The sequence below is a fragment of the Macrosteles quadrilineatus genome, unplaced genomic scaffold (assembly GCF_028750875.1).
Source record: "Macrosteles quadrilineatus isolate MER2022 unplaced genomic scaffold, UCM_ALF_1.0 Scaffold_9__3_contigs__length_116548681, whole genome shotgun sequence".
NCBI lineage: Eukaryota > Metazoa > Arthropoda > Insecta > Hemiptera > Cicadellidae > Macrosteles > Macrosteles quadrilineatus.
In genome coordinates, this window is record NW_026542602.1 from 55610958 (window position 1) to 55630643 (window position 19686).

At 34.8% G+C, this 19686-nt stretch overlaps 1 protein-coding gene across 5 annotated transcripts in view; it reads right to left on the reverse strand.

The window, feature by feature from the left end:
• Positions 1 to 262: 262 nt before the first annotated feature.
• Positions 263 to 19686, reverse strand: part of LOC129002794 (uncharacterized) — a 43109-nt gene continuing 23685 nt past the window's right edge. Inside the window, exons 7-14 of one of the 5 annotated variants that reach the window (XM_054430855.1) lie at positions 18587 to 18703; positions 17846 to 18027; positions 16566 to 16848; positions 15919 to 16120; positions 14875 to 15011; positions 12098 to 12256; positions 7954 to 7991; positions 263 to 907 (exon numbers count right to left, since the gene is read on the reverse strand). In XM_054430855.1, coding sequence (XP_054286830.1) covers positions 863 to 907; positions 7954 to 7991; positions 12098 to 12256; positions 14875 to 15011; positions 15919 to 16120; positions 16566 to 16848; positions 17846 to 18027; positions 18587 to 18703 — 1163 coding nt within the window. In that variant the 3' untranslated portion in view covers positions 263 to 862. Of the gene's footprint in view, positions 908 to 7953; positions 7992 to 8544; positions 9028 to 12085; positions 12257 to 14874; positions 15012 to 15918; positions 16121 to 16565; positions 16849 to 17845; positions 18028 to 18586; positions 18704 to 19686 lie in introns of those variants that run through there. The other 4 variants (XM_054430854.1, XM_054430853.1, XM_054430852.1 and 1 more) reach the window with 4 other exon arrangements.

Genomic DNA, 19686 nt, shown 5'->3' on the forward strand with positions numbered 1-19686 from the left:
AACTCACTCATTAATAAATTGAATTTCCTAATTACTTGATATTTTTTTTATGTATATTGTTTTTAGTACTTGTTCAAGTAATTGTAATTTAATTGAGCTCAAGAATATTATATAACTTTGACGATAAATTTGTTAGGAGGTGGCATCCTAGAGTCCTTAATTTTTAAGTCATGATGAAATTATACTGGCAAATTGATTTGTTTGGAACATCCTACATAAACTCGAAGAATTTTGTGTTTTTACAAGGGGAAAAAATTAACAATTTCTTCAAGGAACTTTATTTAAAAACATTGTAAGAAAGTATTTTAACAATAGACATGGCTTTTCTTAATACAAAAATAAACACACATTCAGCTGACTGTTAAGCCGCTGTAATATAATCCACAAGTTTGTTAACATCATATTCAACGCTTACATAAAAAATAACAATACAGCACAATTAATTAATATACAAATACAATAAATCTAAAATATAATTCTGTCTTGTGACAATTCTTTGACTTTAGTCTGAGCTGTATTACCCATTTGTAAACAGGGTGCCAATGGCTACAGTGCTTACAAGAGTTATACATGTTCGAGGCACTGCTCATTAAGTACTTACTTTTCAGAATGAAACTACATAGAACAACTGTTTGCAGCTATAAAAAAAACCTTGAATCTTAACAATGAGCATGACTCTTCAAATACAATAACTTCTAACATTAACCAGTGCAAAAAGTAACAAAATACTACAGGTCTTTGGAAAGACACCTGTTAAACAGAACAATATAGACCAATCAACAGTAAATTATCAGTCTTGTTGAAGTACATCACGACAAATCCGGGAATCCATCTGAATCGTACAATTCATCGCTGTCGTATTCTAAATCACTTGGTAATTCCGCCAACGCGCCTCCAAAAATAAACGCTGCAACAGAAGGATTACTTGAGGTATAATAGTTTTTGTTGTCATGGTGGTACATTGGGTTTACAATGGGAGAGACTTATGAAACAGCAGAGTTGCCACCTTTGGCTTAGGAAAAATTGTGATGGGGTCCCCCTCTCCCAAGATTAACATAGTAGTCCAGGCAACGAAAGGATATAGAGGGAAATGTTTGGAACACAATTTCTGACTTCGTAACTTTGTTTAGTATAGTTAGGAGGTTAACATACCAAAAGTCCCCGCCTCTAGCCCTTGTGCTGTGGGGGAGGGGGGGGCTTGAAGGTACCATTTTTTGGTTTTTTGCTGATATCTCGGAAACCATGCGTCCAAGCAAAATTATGCTAATACACAAAATGAAAGCTTATTAAATTTCCAGCAAGTTTGTAATTTTCTATTTTTCGATATCTTGTATGGTTTTCGCGTTATTTGCTATTAAAAGTTTGTAAATTTGGAAAAATAAATTTTTTCCTTATGTTTTTTGTTCTTTTTGACAAGTTACCTCTTAAACTATGCACCCTAAAAATAAATGCTGGGCATAGGGTTGTAGAAAATTAAATTCCCTTCAATAATATATATGACTTTACTAGTTAACCTCCTTCCGTTCAGATTTTAAAGCAAATTAACCGTCACCATAAAAAAAGTTAAATTTAATTATAATTTAAGAAAATTAAAATCTATTGTTTAGCAAGGAATTTGAAGTCTTGCAACAGCTGTTGACTACTTAATATTTCAATTTATCACCTTAAACAGTCAACTAATTGGTTGGAACATTCACTATCAAGTAGCTAAGGCGGGCGTCTAAAAATAGCACAGATACCCATTATAGAAAATATATACTTGTGGGCTGCCTAACCAGCTTCCTCACACTTGATGATTTATTTATTTATTTATTTAGATAACAATACTACATTACAGGCATAGAGCCCAATTACAATGCAGCATTAATCTTTAAGTCCATTTTAGAAAGTTCATGCAGTCTTCTTGGTAGGTACACAAGACATCACAATTTACATAATATTTAACTACTAAGACAAGATAACCTCCGACTGATGGTGCTTTAAAACATCTTTTCCTATCATGTACATTCCAAAAGGTTCAGCTGTGGCTGGGAAATAACCTACCTTCTCTTATGTAACAGTGGAAAAGAATAATAAAAACTCTGTAGTAGCAGAGCACACTCAGCATGAAACTACACTGAAGGATATTCTCAAAATTGTTTTCTGCCTATGCACACATAACTTACTCTCGTGCACTTACTCTCGTGTAACTTACTCTCGTGCTACTGTACTCGTGCAAAATCAGGTAGCAAAAAAGCAAGCCTAAAATAAGTATGCCAAAAATGCCAAAATGTTGTCCCTGGGAAAGATGACTAAGAATATGAAGAAAAACAGTATACCTATTTCCAAAATAGGTCCGATGGAGAAAAAAAGGATAAAAATGGTGAGGATGGTAGTCCTTACAAGGGATAGAATAGTAGGCTACTTACTGATGTAATGTTTTATATTAATTCACTTAAATATGTAATTTATCTTTGTTTAAATTTAATGGTTGTGATTGTTTCCCGTGTCATATAGACACTTTTATATGCATATACATGGTTATAACACCATATTTTCCCATTACAATAGTCTAGCTAGATCATCAAGTGTGAGGAAGCTGGTTAGACAGCCCACAAGTATATATTTTCTATAATGAGTATCTGTGCTATTTTTAGACGCCCGCCTTAGCTACTTGATAGTGAATGTTCCAACCAATTAGTTGACTGTTTAAGGTGATAAATTGAAATAGTCAACAGCTGTTGCAAGACTTCAAATTCCTTGCTAAACAATAGATTTTAATTTTCTTAAATTATAATTAAATTTAACTTTTTTTATGGTGACGGTTAATTTGCTTTAAAATCTGAACGGAAGGAGGTAAACTAGTAAAGTCATATATATTATTGAAGGGAATTTAATTTTCTACAACCCTATGCCCAGCATTTATTTTTAGGGTGCATAGTTTAAGAGGTAACTTGTCAAAAAGAACAAAAAACATGAGGAAAAAATTTATTTTTCCAAATTTACAAACTTTTAATAGCAAATAACGCGAAAACCATACAAGATATCAAAAAATAGAAAATTACAAACTTGCTGGAAATTTAATAAGCTTTCATTTTGTGTATTAGCATAATTTTGCTTGGACGCATGGTTTCCGAGATATCAGCAAAAAACCAAAAAATGGTACCTTCAAGCCCCCCCCTCCCCCACAGCACAAGGGCTAGAGGCGGGGACTTTTGGTATGTTAACCTCCTAACTATACTAAACAAAGTTACGAAGTCAGAAATTGTGTTCCAAACATTTCCCTCTATACCCTTTTTTTAGCATTCGTTGCCTGGACTATAGGCATAAACATGGTCATAAGGGGCCAAAGTCGGGACGGGTGGCAGCCCTGGATCTTAGGAAGAATACCACAGTATAATAGGCTACCATACACAGTAACCTTGGTGTTAATAATTTTATTTCCTCGATAATTTAATTGGAAACGAGCTAGTCTATTGGTAGAGCACAAGTCATTACTCCCTCTTGGTACTGGGTTTAAATCCCGCCAATCATCAATGGATTTATCTATGTGGTAAAGTAGCGACCCACTAGACCTATCAAGAAGTAATTTGAAAATGGGTCTGGTGTCCTAAAATGTAACGGTGGGACATAAAGATTAAAATATACCACAAACTGTATAACACTTTATTTACCTAAACTCAATTTTTCATTATCATTATCATTAGGAGATAGGGACGCCACCTAGGTGTGTATTTTAACCCAAAAATGAGTGAAGGATGAGTGTGAACTGTTAATGTTTTGAGACCTGTGTAGCTTTTTTATGGCTTTTTGAAGTAGAAGAACTAATATTTTTTTACATAAAGCTGTTTATACCTCTCAAACAATTGATACACGGGGCCAGGCATAAATTGTGCATTTTAAGGCAACCCATACACGTAACGATCGGCCGGCCGGCCCGGCCTGAACAGTCCACGCCGGCCGGCCAATCGTTACGTGTATGGGGTCGTTTTCCGGCCAACCCCTGCCTTCAGGCCGATCATTACGTGTATCCGGCCTAATAGGGTTCAAAACTTTTTTTGTGGCAAAAAGAATAATGCAATACCCTTTTATTCTTGAAAGATGATGTCTGTTTGAGACAGTTATTAGGTAGATATAACTACTGATTTACAATAAACATTTTTTTTTATTTTGGTTCTCCACTATAAAGAGTGACTTACCTACATAGTTATGCAAAAGTAGCCCATTTCCATTTAAATCCATTTTAATAAACTTTTCTGTCTCTTGTTTACAATCTGACTACGGGTAAACATTTAACTGAAGAATCAGCTGTTGACACGTAAATTGTTTTAAAGAAAGTCAGCCAGCATCACTGAATCTATGAATGGGAACTCAAACGCTAGGGAGCAAAGCTCTAAGGGAAATTACCTTTTTGGTTACGATTCGTCCCTCTGCCTGATCATAAACTTTGAAATTTCATCTCAATCATAAAAATCTGTTAACGAGGGGGGGTAGATCTGTATGTTAAGGGATATAACAGAGAAAACACTTATAAGTATTATAGTCTGTTCACAAAATTTAGGCGATTTGAAGGGAAGTTACCCCGCAACTATTTTTGCGTATATGCCACGACTAATTGACATTTTGCCAAACCTCAGCTGTTGAGCTATTGTTTTAAAGGTTCAAGTGGATGGGATAGATTTCGTCCCCTAAAACCGCTTAAATTTTGGGAACGGAGTATAAGTACAAAGATGATCAATTTAAGGGATCAGACTTGCCACTCACATTGCTCACAGCCTAGTTTGAGAAGGATAACTACTGTAGGCTAGCAACAAAATGACTAATATCGTCTGAACAGTTAGAACGAGCGAGTTACATATTCCTGATCGACTGAAACGTACTGGAAGAGGAAGAAATGGGTGACTAAAATAATACTATTTCACCAATTACCACAATGCTAAGGAACGTTATTGACTATTATTCCAAAGTAACAGCAATTCCAATCTCTACATTGCGTGGACAAAAATACACTGGTCTATATACAGTATAACAAAAGCCTTCTGTAAGTTCAACAAATTATGGTCAACTCGTCTTCCAGTCTACTCAAACATCATTGTTAAACACTTCCTCTTTACAACCAGTCTATCATAACCTAACAACTTCTGGGCTTTCAGTCAAGTATTTCTCCTCGATGTAATTTGCTTCCTTTTGATCCCTCAGAGGTTTTTTTATTATATTGCAGCTAGCCAATCGTTCTGATGGAGTAAAACAACTTGATTCGTTTCGAGTGTCTTAGGAATGACCTTTTCTGAGTAGATTTTTTTTTCAAAATGCCCAGAGTTGTTTCTTGTCTGTATAATGCTACTATTGTCCGAATTTCCAAGGTTTTCATATATAGTGTTCAAGTTCCCAAGGTTCCAATGTAGGTGATGGATATTTTATAGCGTTTTACAGGGTTAATAGAGAGTAGGATTTCAACATAGGTGCCATTATTGTACACTTAAGCATATATTTTTCAATTACTGATGGGATAGAAAATAGAAATGCTTGAATGAAGTAGGCACTGATTTTGATTATTGATGATTTTTCAGTGTTATCTTATACCGATAACATTGACTATTGGATAATGAAGTTGTATTGATAGTCAAAGCCGATACCTCATATTTTATCCGATTGCAAAAATCACTGACCACTGTCAATAGCTCTTTTTTACAGGACGTTACACTTATTCAGCATAGCTGAAATAAGAAATAACGATTGAAACTGTCAAAATAAAATTCAAAACTGAGCTTAATAATGATGGTTATAATTTTGACTTTTGAGTGAAATTACAATAAGATCTAGGACCGACATCCATTTTAGCAAAATGAACTCAAGGAACACAAACACTGTCAACAAAATGCAGAACCTAACCCAAAGAAAGCTGTTAAAAACTAAAAGAACACTTCGGTTTTTACTGAATAAAAAAACCTTCCAGGCTGACCAACTGGGCAATTTGTAACGTCAGAAACTACTACAACGATAGTTGACACAGTGCTAAGCATTGTTTTTTGTACCAAAGAGCCATATGAAGCAACAAACTCATAGATTAAATGATATGTCATTAAGTACTTAGAGTCGGGACCACATAAGTTTGCAGTTGAGGGAGGAGCCTATTTACCATATGGGTTTGAATGAACCAATGAGAACCGTGCGGTGTTGCCAAATCTAATAATACCAGCTGATTTCAAAATATTGCTTAGTATATTTTATTAGTGCGATGTGGCAACGTTGCACTAGCCTTGTCTTGTAATTGGCTGCCACCAACTGCAAACTTACGGGGTCCTGACTTTAGCATTATTTAATTTGTTTACCAAAGTTTTTTGTTGTAAGATGTATATCTATGTAAATGTGCAACTATGCGAGTACGTTGTGAAACATAAGGCCCAGCGCACACGGTCTGACTGTTTTAAAACTTTCAACCAGTTGCGCGTGCAACTGTTTTGAGACCTCGGCAATGTATTGCAGTGGGGAGGCGCACACAACGCAACTGGTTGTATGCGATTTCAAAAAAAGTTTGAAACCAGTCACATACAACCATGGGCCCGACGTTGCAGACTTCAGTTGCATGAGACCACGGGGTGTTTTTGTGGTGTTTGGTGGTATTTTGGTGGAATTTTGATGGCTGCAGTGTTTTTAGTGTTTATAATTTCCTATCCGAATAGCTCTAGCTGCTACAAACAGCCTAGTACTAACATTCTTGCTCAAATAAGGGTGAACCCAATGCTCTCTCAGTACCCTTCGCTGTCTTCGGTATTGATAATAGCTAATAATGTCTTCTTCATCTGAGTCCGACGTAGTAAGCGCTCTTAAGGCCTTAAAACAACGTAACTGCACTAAATTTGCACTCCACTGATTGCAAAATAGACACAGCTGTAGTTGTAAAACAGTCACACCGTGTGCGGACAGAAGTTTTGTTTCAGTTGCAAACTGGTTCCAGACGCAACTGGTTTGCAACTGTTGTTGTAAAACAGTCACACCGTGTGCGCTGGGCCTAATAGAGATGTTGAAAAAACACAACCTAAACCACAACAACACAACCTGTTTTCACAAATTTGACGAAAGACACATTCTTTCATGTAAGTAAAGATTCTATATTTTCAAAAGTATAATTTTTTATGTCTAAACAAGTCAAGTCGGAAAATAGATATTATCAATTAGGCCTCACTTAAGGTACATTGACTTGGGACAATTAGTCTAGTCGTATTTGAGAAAAATTACCTAAACAAACTCTTATAAGTGTCAAACTTGATATGTATATTGAATTTTACTTCTGTAATAACATACTAAAAGTCCTTGAAAAAAAAAAACTTGTGCTATGGCCGCCATCTTGGAAAATGGCATCCAAAAACCTGTTTTTCCCCGATTACTCAAAAACTATTCATCCTATAAACAAACATTAAATGTAACAAATGTTTGCCAAAGAAAGAGCTAGAACTTTTGTCATAAGAATATTTCAAAGTAATTAATCGTTTAGCCATAAAATGCAATATTAAAAAAATAAATGTAAAAAATTAAAAAAAAAAACATTAATTGCCATTAAAAAAGTTTACAATAAATTTTTTTTGCGAACATTTTTTACATTAAATGTTTTTTTTATAGGATGAATAGTTTTTGAGTAATTTGGGAAAAAACTGGTTTTTGGATGCATTTTCCAAGATGGTGGCCATAGCACAAGTTTTTTTTCTAGGACTTTTAGTATGTTTTCCAGATGTAAAATTCAATATACATACTAAGTTTTACACTTACAAGAGTTTTTTTTTAGAGAATGGAGAAATTTTGATTCAAAATTAATTACTACACTAAATAGGCTAGAGATGTCTTAACCTTTTAAAGCAAATTCCAATAGAACAGATTAATCGAATTTCATCTATAGCTACCTTCTGTGTTTGGTACGTAATGTTCAAGATTCAAACAAATAACTGCCAGAAATTTCTGAATCAGTTTAGTACTCACTTGGATGACTCCTACAGGGGGATTAAAAATCGCATCCACTGTAAACAAATAATTACATTTGTAGGTTTTATATTTTTATTGATATCAATCAAAATATTCAAATACACATTACCCTTCATGGTGGCTAATGTTTGGTACTATAATGATTTCTTGGATGGATCATAGTAAAAATATTATGGTTGGTAGTTTAAATGGATCTCTTCTATTTGTTTTCAACCATTTTACTCTTTAGCAGGCTAAACTTGATTCCTTCTTTGGACTTCTTGAATTTCCATTGCCACCTTTTCACAGTCATATTTTGGGCTTGACTGCCTTCTTCATATTAGGAAGCTACGACTAATTCACTCCAATTTTTTACTTCACAAATATAAATAAATAATATTTTAACAAAATCACAATAGCTTTCTAGTGTTAGCTTGACACTAAACTTGCTCAATAGACTACTTTTTGTAGTTTGGAAAAACTGTACAAGACTCCAACACAAAAATTCAAGTACTTATTCATCTCTAATGTAAACTACATAACAACAGTTTCATTTATTTCGATACAGTAAGAGTAAGAGGTTTACTAAAAAACAAGGCTTAGCTTGGAATGAGAATTTATTGGTCACAAAAATGTGTTTAATCATTACACAGAGATATCCACATACAAAAATAATTGTAAAGGTATAATTTAAGGTAAGAATCATTGACCGTATCCAGTCACAAGTGACTACATCCAACACCTTCCTCGTTGGAATAGCAACTGCTTGCTGAATAACGCATAAACAAAACAAATTATATGCAAAATGTAAAACTAATCAAATAACGAAAATTAAACTTATCAAGTGAAATAACCATAACAAAAAATAACTCCTCAGTCTTTTTCCATTATTGAAAATCAATTTTAATCAATTGAATTTTTCAAACAGTTGTTCGGAGTACGCCACTAATTTTTCTTCTTCTTCGCTATCATTCGCCCAGTCCTCAATGTCTATGTCATCGTCATCGTCATCGAATCCGTAACTTCGAGTTTCATCGTTTCGAAACAGCGTTCCATCAAAGAGATCATCAAAATCAAAGTCACAATCACAGCCTGAAACAGAGAAATCCTCTGACATCTTCATTGCAATCTTCCAATCTTGCCAACTTCAAAAACACTTCATCTTCACGGCTTTACTGTCGTCAATAATTTGCTCACTTTGAATTTCTTGAGAGCGAGTTCCAAACTGGGGCATCCAAAGAGTCTATGGAAATAAATGTAATTTTTCTGTTTTCCGGGCAACCATAGTAGCCAAACAGCTTATTTAATTACATCTTATAAAAACCTTTTGACAACTTCTCCATTCATCGTTAGGTGACAATATGAACTCGATCTTCACAAAAAATAGGAAAACGTACAACCTTTGATTAATGAAAACAATGTATGTATGAAATGTTTTTGAACGAATAAGTTGGCTAGATTGAAAAGGGAAAGTTATTCAATTATTTGTACAAACAACATCTACAATGCATGTGTAACCAATAAGGTTTCCCTGCATTAACAGTGGAATTTTAAAACAAATATTTACAAAGTAAACTCTATATTTTTCTTCAGAACTCCACTTCTAAAGACAAATTAAATTACGTAATATTAAGTTTACCATATTAAGTTGATTGTGAATTTTTTTGTGTTTTATTAACTGATTGAGACTTGATTTAGTTGAGTATGTCACTTTTCTAAAAATTGCAGTAAAACTTAAGTTATGGAATAACTTTTGGTGGGATTGGGGGAGTTTAAAAGAGTTTGTTCCTAAAAGAAATATGAAATTTAAGATATCCATCCTTTTAGTAGAGAATAATTAAAACTATTGCCAAAATGACATAGTAAAATCTATACTGAGACTGATTTACTTTGGTCACTGCTTCAAACCAGACGAATGTATAACAGTAGTTGAGCAAACAGAAAACATCGTATAATCGTTTAAGACCACCTTTGACTCCCTTCACTCCTTGCGCAAGAACATTTTCTACATCCAATAATTGTATTTCACGTCTATCAACTGACGTTGAACTTCAATAGCGGTTGTCAACTGAGATGAACAAATCTACCCCCAGAATGTGATGATATATACTTGGCGGAGGCAACAATTTTCTTCCACAGCGTTTCGAATAATACGACAAAACTTAGTGTTGGAAACAGGCTAGAATGCTAGAATAGTTCTGGGTTAAGTAAGGAATACTACGTCAGGTTTGGACTAGTCCTCTTGTCTGCGACACAAGCTTGAATGAGGCCCATCGGACAACCCATTCATACGATTCTGTAAACACGATAACTTGAGCAACCATTCGATTTTGATGAAAATTGGTAAGAACAAACGCTTATTCAAACGAATTTGGCAATAAATTGTTACTCCAACCCATTCCATATAAGTTGGATGTTGAGCCATTGTAGGTTTTGATATTGTGTTAACCAGTATGATTGGATTATGGCAATGGAGTTTTATTGGGTAAAAACTGGATTAACCCATTTTTGACCCACAAAAAAATAAATATTTTGTAGAGCTTAACAAAATAATTAATTTATCATTGAAGCTTTATTGTAGGCTACGCTCGAGGCCCGATTTTCTAGCTACCGAGCATCGCAGTAAAAAACCGCAGCGGTAAAAGCGATCATGGAAAGCCGAGATTGGATTTTCATAATATAATTTTGCCTGTGATCGATATTGAATCCTCAATCACAAAGAATTGTAATCTGTCCTCAGGATATCCACATAAAAATAGAGGGGCTTGGACCACATTTAAAAATTGTTAACGATTCTTTCATGAAAATGCCGCTGGTTTAGACACTAAGAGTTGATGCCAATGGTGGTGAAATTTCAGTGGAATCAAGAATCGGAATCAGGCCTATCTCTATATTCAATTCAATATATTTGTTAATTTAATCCCAAGATTTGCAGCTCAATGACGGTTTTCCCTAAGCTACCATCAAACCATTATGAAAGTTAAGAAAGATTTAAATAATCATTGTTATATTAAAATAAAAACACAAACAGTTCAACCACTTCAGAGCATTCATTCATTAATTTTGGAATTTTAAAATCAAGTGTTCCATCAAACAGAAAATAAAACCATTAAAAAGAATCCATGATTTTCCAAACCCCATACTACTTCTATTTAATTATCTTTAAAAAAAAACCCAGCTTCACTCGTTGATCTTTTACGTGTTATCATTTATCGGCAGAAAATTAGTTGGTTATCACACGGGGCAAGTCCTTCCAAAACTAAAAATCTAAACAATCCAACTATCAAATTTTCTTCTATTTGGACTACCACAGTAGGGATGAGCATCGATAACCAATGTTTAAGAAATATCTATGGTCAATGTTTTTGTCAAACATCAAAGTTTTAAGCCAACCATCAAAATATCAATGTTTTTCTACAAACAAATTCTACAGTATTAGTAGTTTTAATGACAATTTAAATATTGGACTGAACAAGAAATTGAATTTTTGTATTTATTCCATTGAATGGCTGATAAATTCTGGATTACTTAGCCAAGAGTAACTACAGTGAGGGTTCAAAAGTTGCCAAAAATAAATGTATTTCATTTACAATAAATTCTAACGGCACTGATTTATAATAAACTTCTATAACTGCAAGATCGATTAGTTCGATTCCTTCAGAAAACAGAGAAACTGTCCCTTAAGAACATCTAGCTAATATCTAGGTTAATTAGCTAAGACAGAAAGGAGACAAAAATCCGAAAACAAAATAACATTGCTCTGAAAACATTAATTTTTACATAACGATGTTAGAGGTGCATCAATGATTGATACCAATGTTATAATTGAAGGTTGACCTATCGATGCGCCACAGTCAAGCCCGTGGAACAGTTCCACTTGAGAATGTTCCATTGTGATACTAGTCTCACATACCTGTTCCATGGATTCGATGCTCATCCCTGAATCAAAGAAATTTGCAAGGCCTTTTAAAGTGAGATTAGTAAATTATGATAAAATGTTGGCTAGGGGTGATAGATTTGGAGTAAACAAGCAACGCAATTTCTGGAAGAGTTAACTCGACAGGAAGGATTGTGAATTAACAAGTAAGTTCGTTGACAGAAAGAGAAGAAAGCAACGCAAAACTGTTCTGATACTAAAGTAAAAAATTACCGATTCGCTCACAAAGATGGTCCAGGTCATCATCTTCATCGCTGTCCGAGGGCGGGAAGAACATGTCGTCTATGAAGTCTGGTCGCAAATGTTCCTCGCTTGTGTCCTTGAAATCCAGCGTGAACCGAGGTACATTGTAAGAGGTTGAGGGGTTATGTTCCACTTCCGTTCCTAAAACACATGCAAGTAAATCAATTTTATCATTGCAACAGGTATTTATTTAAAATCAGTTTGGTAGATACATTTTACTGTAGTTCACAACACTTAGAAAAACATGATAAAACATGTTAATTCCCAGAAATGTTTTTCTGTTCAGTACACCATTCATTTAGGCTATTCTTATTTAAAAAAATTTTAATATGGATTTGATAACGAAAGTTATTACCGAAAGTAAAACCTAGTTTACAGAAAGATTATTTAAGGAACAAGGAAGCAAGGTTTGATTTTGATTGCTTAAATACACACAAAACTATGTTCAGACTTAATAATTTATTTTGAAAAACCAATTTGGACATTATACAAGCTAGATATTTAGTCAGCAAACTACTTTTTAAAAAATTGTGTAGGGATAAGAAAAAAAAGACACGTTATTGATTGAACATTTAAAGGAAGTAAGAAACGCACAGACTTTTTGGAAAGCAATGGGCACTTTTAAAAGAAAGGATAGCGATAGGATTGCAGGAAAAATTGTGCCGGTCACATGGGTAAACCATTTCCAGATCTTCTCAAACCGCTGCTGTCGTCTGCTAGCGTCTTTGATTACTAATTAATTACTTGTAACCCTTTTTCTTTCGTATAAAAATTATGAGTTAAATTAATAATAATGTGGCATAATACAACATTAAATTTGGTGGTGAGATAGCTAAATGAGTTAAATATGATTAAGATATTCTATTAAATAATAATACATCAAGTATTGTTGTTGTTGCTTTCTGAGTGGGTGATGGAACATTCCTAACATCCTATGATAACTCAAATAACAAGACAGTAGGCTTACATTGATATTTTAAAACACACATAATTAAATAAGCAGTATCAATCTATATTTAGTAAACAAGAAATAAATTACGAATAATGGATGAAGTGACATGAAAATGAAACATTACAAGTGAAAAGTAATTTTGTACTCTTTCAGGTTACATAATGTGCAATTGAAATTTTGCTCGGCCCAAGGTTTTTAATATAGATTTACCAGCTCTGCCCTAGCTTTAATTGCCCAAGAAATGAACTACACCTTGCTGAAGGCAAAGGGGCTCTTATTTCCTGGTTCAATGTCGACACTCAATAGCTGTTTGTGATAAACAGTTGTCCAAGCCGGCCTACACATTCTTCCTTCCATTTTATTTTAATTGCTTAGCTGCCAATAGTCCAAGATGAGCCGCCCAATCGCTGACATACAAAGCTTCAAAACTGATTCCCAAACCATGGGTTTTCCCAGCAATTTCCCAACGTCTGCACCAAAGTATGTGTTTTTTTTTTTAATTCACTGCTTGATCACTGTTACACTGCTGCAATAGACTAACCCGTTTGCTCTGGCCCTGTCCCGTCAAGAACACGTTGAATAGGCTTCGAAGATGATCTAAACAAACAAAAGTGTATATTGTGACAGCAAGGAATTTAACAGTTTTGCCTTGTACATGCTATTTTTCTTTGCATTCTTATACATATTCGGAACTTGATCTTGATTTTTTGGTTTCGGTTAATTAGGTATGGTAACCACAGATAGTAGTAAAATTCATGAAATAAGAATCTAGAATCCTGATCCTAAATCCAAATCGCATGTTCAATTCAAATGTGATACCATGCAACAGAGAACTTTCTGTAAACATTGGTTCTTACTGTTAATTTACTTGAAAGTAGAAAACATACAGTGGGTACCAACAATAAAAACAGGTTCTCATCTGCTAACGCTAGAATGGGTATCTCACGGGATCACAGCAAATTACATGATCATTTCTAGGATTTCTCGGGATCGCAGCCACATCGGTGATATCTTTCGATCAAGGCAAAATTTTGAGATGATTTTCCCCGGTCATGGCAACGCCTGTGATGACTTATCACGATAGTAACTGTAATGATTTGCCAATATCACAGCACCACCCGTGATTTTTTTCGATGTCGGACATCTTTTATCGTATCTCTTAATTGTGGCCAAACCTGTGGTGATTTCCTGCAATGGCGGTAACATGCAGGATGATTTCCCACAATCGCAAAAACATATGGGTTGATTTCCCGCGATTATAAAAACACCAGATATTATTTCTCCCTATCGCTGATCATTATTTAACGTCATAAGGGTCTTAAGCGATCGTGGCTAAATCCGTTTATTTTTCTAGCAATTATGTCAACATTTAAAATCATATCTCGATTGCAGAAATAACTGTGATGATTTACTGCGATCGCAATAACACCTATGATGATGTCACTTGGTTTCGGTCACATGCGCGATAATTTCAACACAGATGACTATTTTCTTTGTGATTGCGGCCACATCTGCGATCATCTTGCAATCAGTGCTAAATTTATGATGATTTCTTCACCATTTCCCCGGTTGCCTGGACACCCGAACTGAAATGAGCGGACCTAATGAAATGAGCCGTTGGATGAAAAAAGGAAAAGTTCAGAAACCTAGAAACTTGTGTAGAGGTTCTGTGATTCTGTGGAAGGGGGTCAACCCCTAATGAAGTCAGATGTCAGATGTAGTGACAGATGCAGGCCTGTTTGGCTGTTGATATGTACAGAAGGCCTAAACGCACACAACATTACAAACTCCTCCAAAAATATCTTACCTCCCACGCAGATCCTCAGGGGAATGTTGTTGGTTCTCATCTTGACAGACGCCACTGCAGTCTCAACGGTACTAATGGTAACTCCTTCACACCCGCTCAGATCAAACAGCTGTAGCTCATGACACAATGTAAGCACTCTGTACAACAAAACAAATTAACAAATTAAGTTGTACAAGTGGGGTTTGTCACATTCAGAACTGTTTGTATTTTTATCGAGTTTAGGTACCGAAAATAATTTAAGATTAATTACATGAACCATAAGACAATGGTCAAATCTGAGAAAATAAAAATCAAAATATTTCGCGGTTAACAAAACGTTATACAATAAAAATGAAATTTCTTGACCTTGGTTTAGATTTAAAACCATAATCTGGTCATTAAAACTTGGAAGAGCAATTAATTATGTCATTTATTCATTTCATTATTCATATTATATATGAAATAATAATTTTAGGCCTACTTCCTTTTTTGATTATTATTAAAAAGGGGTGTGAAATAGTTAAGTTTAGCGTAAACCACTTGTTGACACCATTCAATATAATATATGTCAATATTTAGTTTTAAATTTATATTAAGGGATTTTTTTAGACACAGAGTTCAGCTAGCTTACCTGTCACAAAATACTATTAAAGAGTTTAAACTCAATAAATCTCAAATCCACCAAACTTTGAAAAATGGGCTTAGCTATTTGATCAGTGAATGTCTATTCAAAACTATGGAGTTAAATTTTAAAGCAAAGGAATGATGAAAGAAGACTGTGTGATACAGTGGTCCGTTAAAATTTCAAACATGTTCACAATGGAAAGAAGTGATAGGCCTAGTCTGGTGACTGACAAACTGATTAGGAAAGTCAACGACATCTGTGAAAATCGCCATTTCACAATAATTATGGAACTTGTTGAAAATTTTCTCTTGGAATGATTCATAAAAATGTTGTGTCCAATGAAACTTGCTGCGGCAATAATATTCTGGAAGATAACGACACATGTGAAAACCAAGTTTTAAACCATTTCAAACTCTTTATCCAGTAGGTACAGAACTTACGCCTGAGGTCCCTCATCAGTAAGACTTGGACAGCCTCTGCAATCAAGCTGCTGCAGTTTGCAGTTTCGAGCAGTCAAGTTCTTCAAAGCTGTGTCATTGGTGGCCTCCAGGTAGGAAATGTCGAGATGAGTCAGTTTCTTGAGACGAGCCAACATAGAGATGCCTCTCTCTGACACTCCTCCGGCGAATTCCCCACCACTACCTGCAACATGAAGGTAAGAACCTAAATAGTCGTTGGTGGCCTCCAAGTAGGATGTGTCGAGTTAATTTCTTGAGATGCTTTTTGGGATTTTTTATAATGAAATGTTTATATATAGGACATTTATACATAAGAAATCTGCCCACATCACTAGAGATTTAATAAAAAAAAACTCTTAAAGAAACTTGAATTGTTTTAATCAAAAATGTGCAACCTATCCACCCTAAAACAAAATGTAAATCTTTATAGATGAATTGTATTGTTAAGATTGTATGTATTAACACAAATTTGACACTATTCACCAATATAAATTGTAAAGTTATAAAGATTATTTGTTTTTATTTCAAACTATTGTGAATTTCCACGAAGAACACTTTAAAACATAGCCAAAATATCTGTAGGCCTATTTAAATGTTTCAAAACTACTTTAACGAATACAAAGGCTTACCAGAGAGTTTGAGATTGGTAAGTTCTTCGCAGCCTTCCACGATGGCTGTCAGTGCGTTGTCATTGACAGCATTGTGGACATGGAGGTTGAGGGAGGTGAGTTTCTTGAGCTGTCCCAATGGAGCCAAGCTGGTATTGTAGAACACTGATGAATAGTGAGACAGGCAGAATGAGGTGATGTTAGGCACCACAGCAACTATCTTGGCCAATATTTGATTGTTTCTAAACACGGTGCAGTCATTCAATGCTACATTTTCCAGCGTAGGTGCCATCTTCTCCAATCCCTGCACAACAATTAGGATATTTTTTAAAACTATTTTTAAGTGCTACAGAGGAAACATTCAAGTTCTTTTAAACTGTTCCCTAAATACAAGCCTTGCACGAATGTGTGAGTTTTGTTACTACAGTACTTTGTCAGAGTTTGTGAGCCAATTTTTTTCTTTGTGTCACGTTGCGTCAGGTTTGAAAATGATAGGGTTGCTTCGCAAAAGTATTGTTGATTTGAATATTAATTATAGGGGTCTGGGGTACAAAAAATGTTAAAGTCTCAAACGGCACAAGTGTTAGGGCCAAACTTAACAACTAAGATGCACACTACCGTTCTTTTTTCAACAGATTCCTTCACTACCGGTACAAATGACTTTAACTATTTAGCTCCAAAGATTATGGATTCATTTCAAAAATCTGAATGATTAAACAACAAACTTTTACTGGATATACCAACAGTAACGTAAGTAAGAGTAACCAAATGCCCGATAAGATGTACAACTCATTTAGGATACTCTACCACCCAATACCCTAATTATTTTAGTCTAACCCTTCCGTCAAGCTCTATTTCAGAGAGGTTAATTGCATGCCGATTTTTTCTGTGCAAAAAAGGGTTTGTTTTAAAACGCTTGAGATTAATGCAGATATCATTAACAGTCAACATCTATTTTCAGCCTTTGTAGCACTAATTTATAAAAACCAATAATGGGTAAAAATACACAGAGACAACAAAAACTTTATACAACACAATTTCATAATTTAAGTGCAATTCATATGTGAAACATCATTCTTACTATAAGATACCCCTATAGCTAACCCCAAACAGGTATTCAAACAATCACTCCATTTTTTAAATTGTGTAGAGTTTTAAGGTTATTAGGCTATAACCTTAAAACTCTACACAATTTAAAAAATGGAGTAAGTAGTTTAACTTTAATAATCATGCATTTTGTAACGAGTACCTAACATACATCATGACTATAGTCAATACACGTTCATGGTGATGGTACTCACACTGAGCAGTACATGAGGAACCAACATAGGCAAGTCGATGATTTTGAGTTTTGTGACGGGACCCTTCATCTCTGTCAAGCATTTGCCAGTGACAACCTGCAATCTGGCTAGTTCAAGCACTTTCAAATGTGTCAACTTGTTCAGCATCGGGGCCAGTTCTTGGTCATTCAATTTGTAACAGCCTGGAAAAGAATAAGCAAGATCGGTGACTACACAAAATGACTGTTTGTTATTATCTTCATAAAATCTATTAATTTTTTTTTTTTCAATTGCATAACTCCATATTTTGTGTTCTAAGAAACCCTGCAATGAGTTACAGAAGGTTATGAATTCTTCCACCTTCCAAGGGATAAAATAGCAAAGAGTTTTGTATCCTACCAGATGTAACCTTATCAAAATTTGTTGCTTTCCAAACACTCTAAAGGCATTTGGGCTGTTTCCTTACAAAAAAGTGAGATGCTCTTTATAGCTTTGTTACTGACTAAGATCAGCTGGTTCAACTGTCAGATCACTCATTTAAGGTCCAATGATCAGGAACAGCTGAGTCCGGTTTCGAACACAAATTACCTGATTTAAAAAATAGCACAATAGTCCTTTTGCCTCTGAAGCGGATTTTTTTTAACAGTGCAAAAACGGCTTATGGTCAAAATTCAGGAATCTGGCACTGCCATAATCAGATACACTACCAATATGCTACTCAATATGCTCAATATGGTGTATCAATATGCTGCTCTCACTCACCGTCCAGAGAGAGTCTCTTGAGCCTAGGACAAGATCGTCCGATGTGAGCCAGGCTTCTCTTGGGAACGTCAATGTTATTGATACCTAGAGACTCCAACCTCCCACCACAATGCTTAGCTGAAAACAATTCACGAATTAGTGGAGATACTTACAAATTCTAATCCCATCATAAAGTATTCAATGTTATTGGCCGTTTTGCGGTATTATAAAATCTATATACAATAAGTGTTTTCGTTTTCTCTATAATACAGTAGAACTTCAATAACAAGACTCTCATGGGGATCATAAAATAAGACTTCTTATCAAGGTTGACTCCTTATTGAGATTTGCATGACATGTGATTAGGGGTGAAATAAATTAAAGGTGGTATGAAAATGGCACTTGTTATCAAGGGTGACTTGTTATCGAGGGTCTTCTTATCGAGGTTCCACTGTATCCCTTTTTCAGCTGATCCCTTTTTAACCGATTTCCACAATTCAGGTGTTATTTCTAAGCTTATGATTCAGCTCATTTGCGAATGGCAACAAAAAAAGTTTCCTAAAGTGCTTTACACCCCCCCCCCTCCCCTTGTGTTTATTTTATTCCTAGAGTACTCTTTCAAGGATCCAATGTTGCTGGCCAACTTTCTTCATAACGGTTTAAATATTAATTTTAATCTTACAGCTGATCTTTCAGTTGAATGTACACAGTCAGATTGTAAAAAAGAGACGGACAAAACAGTTTATGAAAATGGATTTAAAATAGGCTAACATTTTGACAATTGCAACCTGATTGAGGTAGGCAAATCACTTTTCATCACTCCTTAACGAAAGTAACTATTTTTGATAACAGCTGACATCAATGAAAGTAGGTAGTCGTTTCCCAAGCTCTTAATTTAGGGCAAGGGAAAATCGATCTGCTGATTTTCCCTCGCTCTAAATTTACTTTCCCTCGCTCTAAATTTACTTTCCCTCGCTCTAAATTTACTTTCCCTCGCTCTCAATTAGTTCTCCATTTATTCACTACGCGCGCTAGTGTTTTGTTAGGTTTATTTTAATGATTTTAATCAGCTGTATGTATTTTTAAAAGTTGTGTTATTCTTTTATTTTGATGTTTAAACA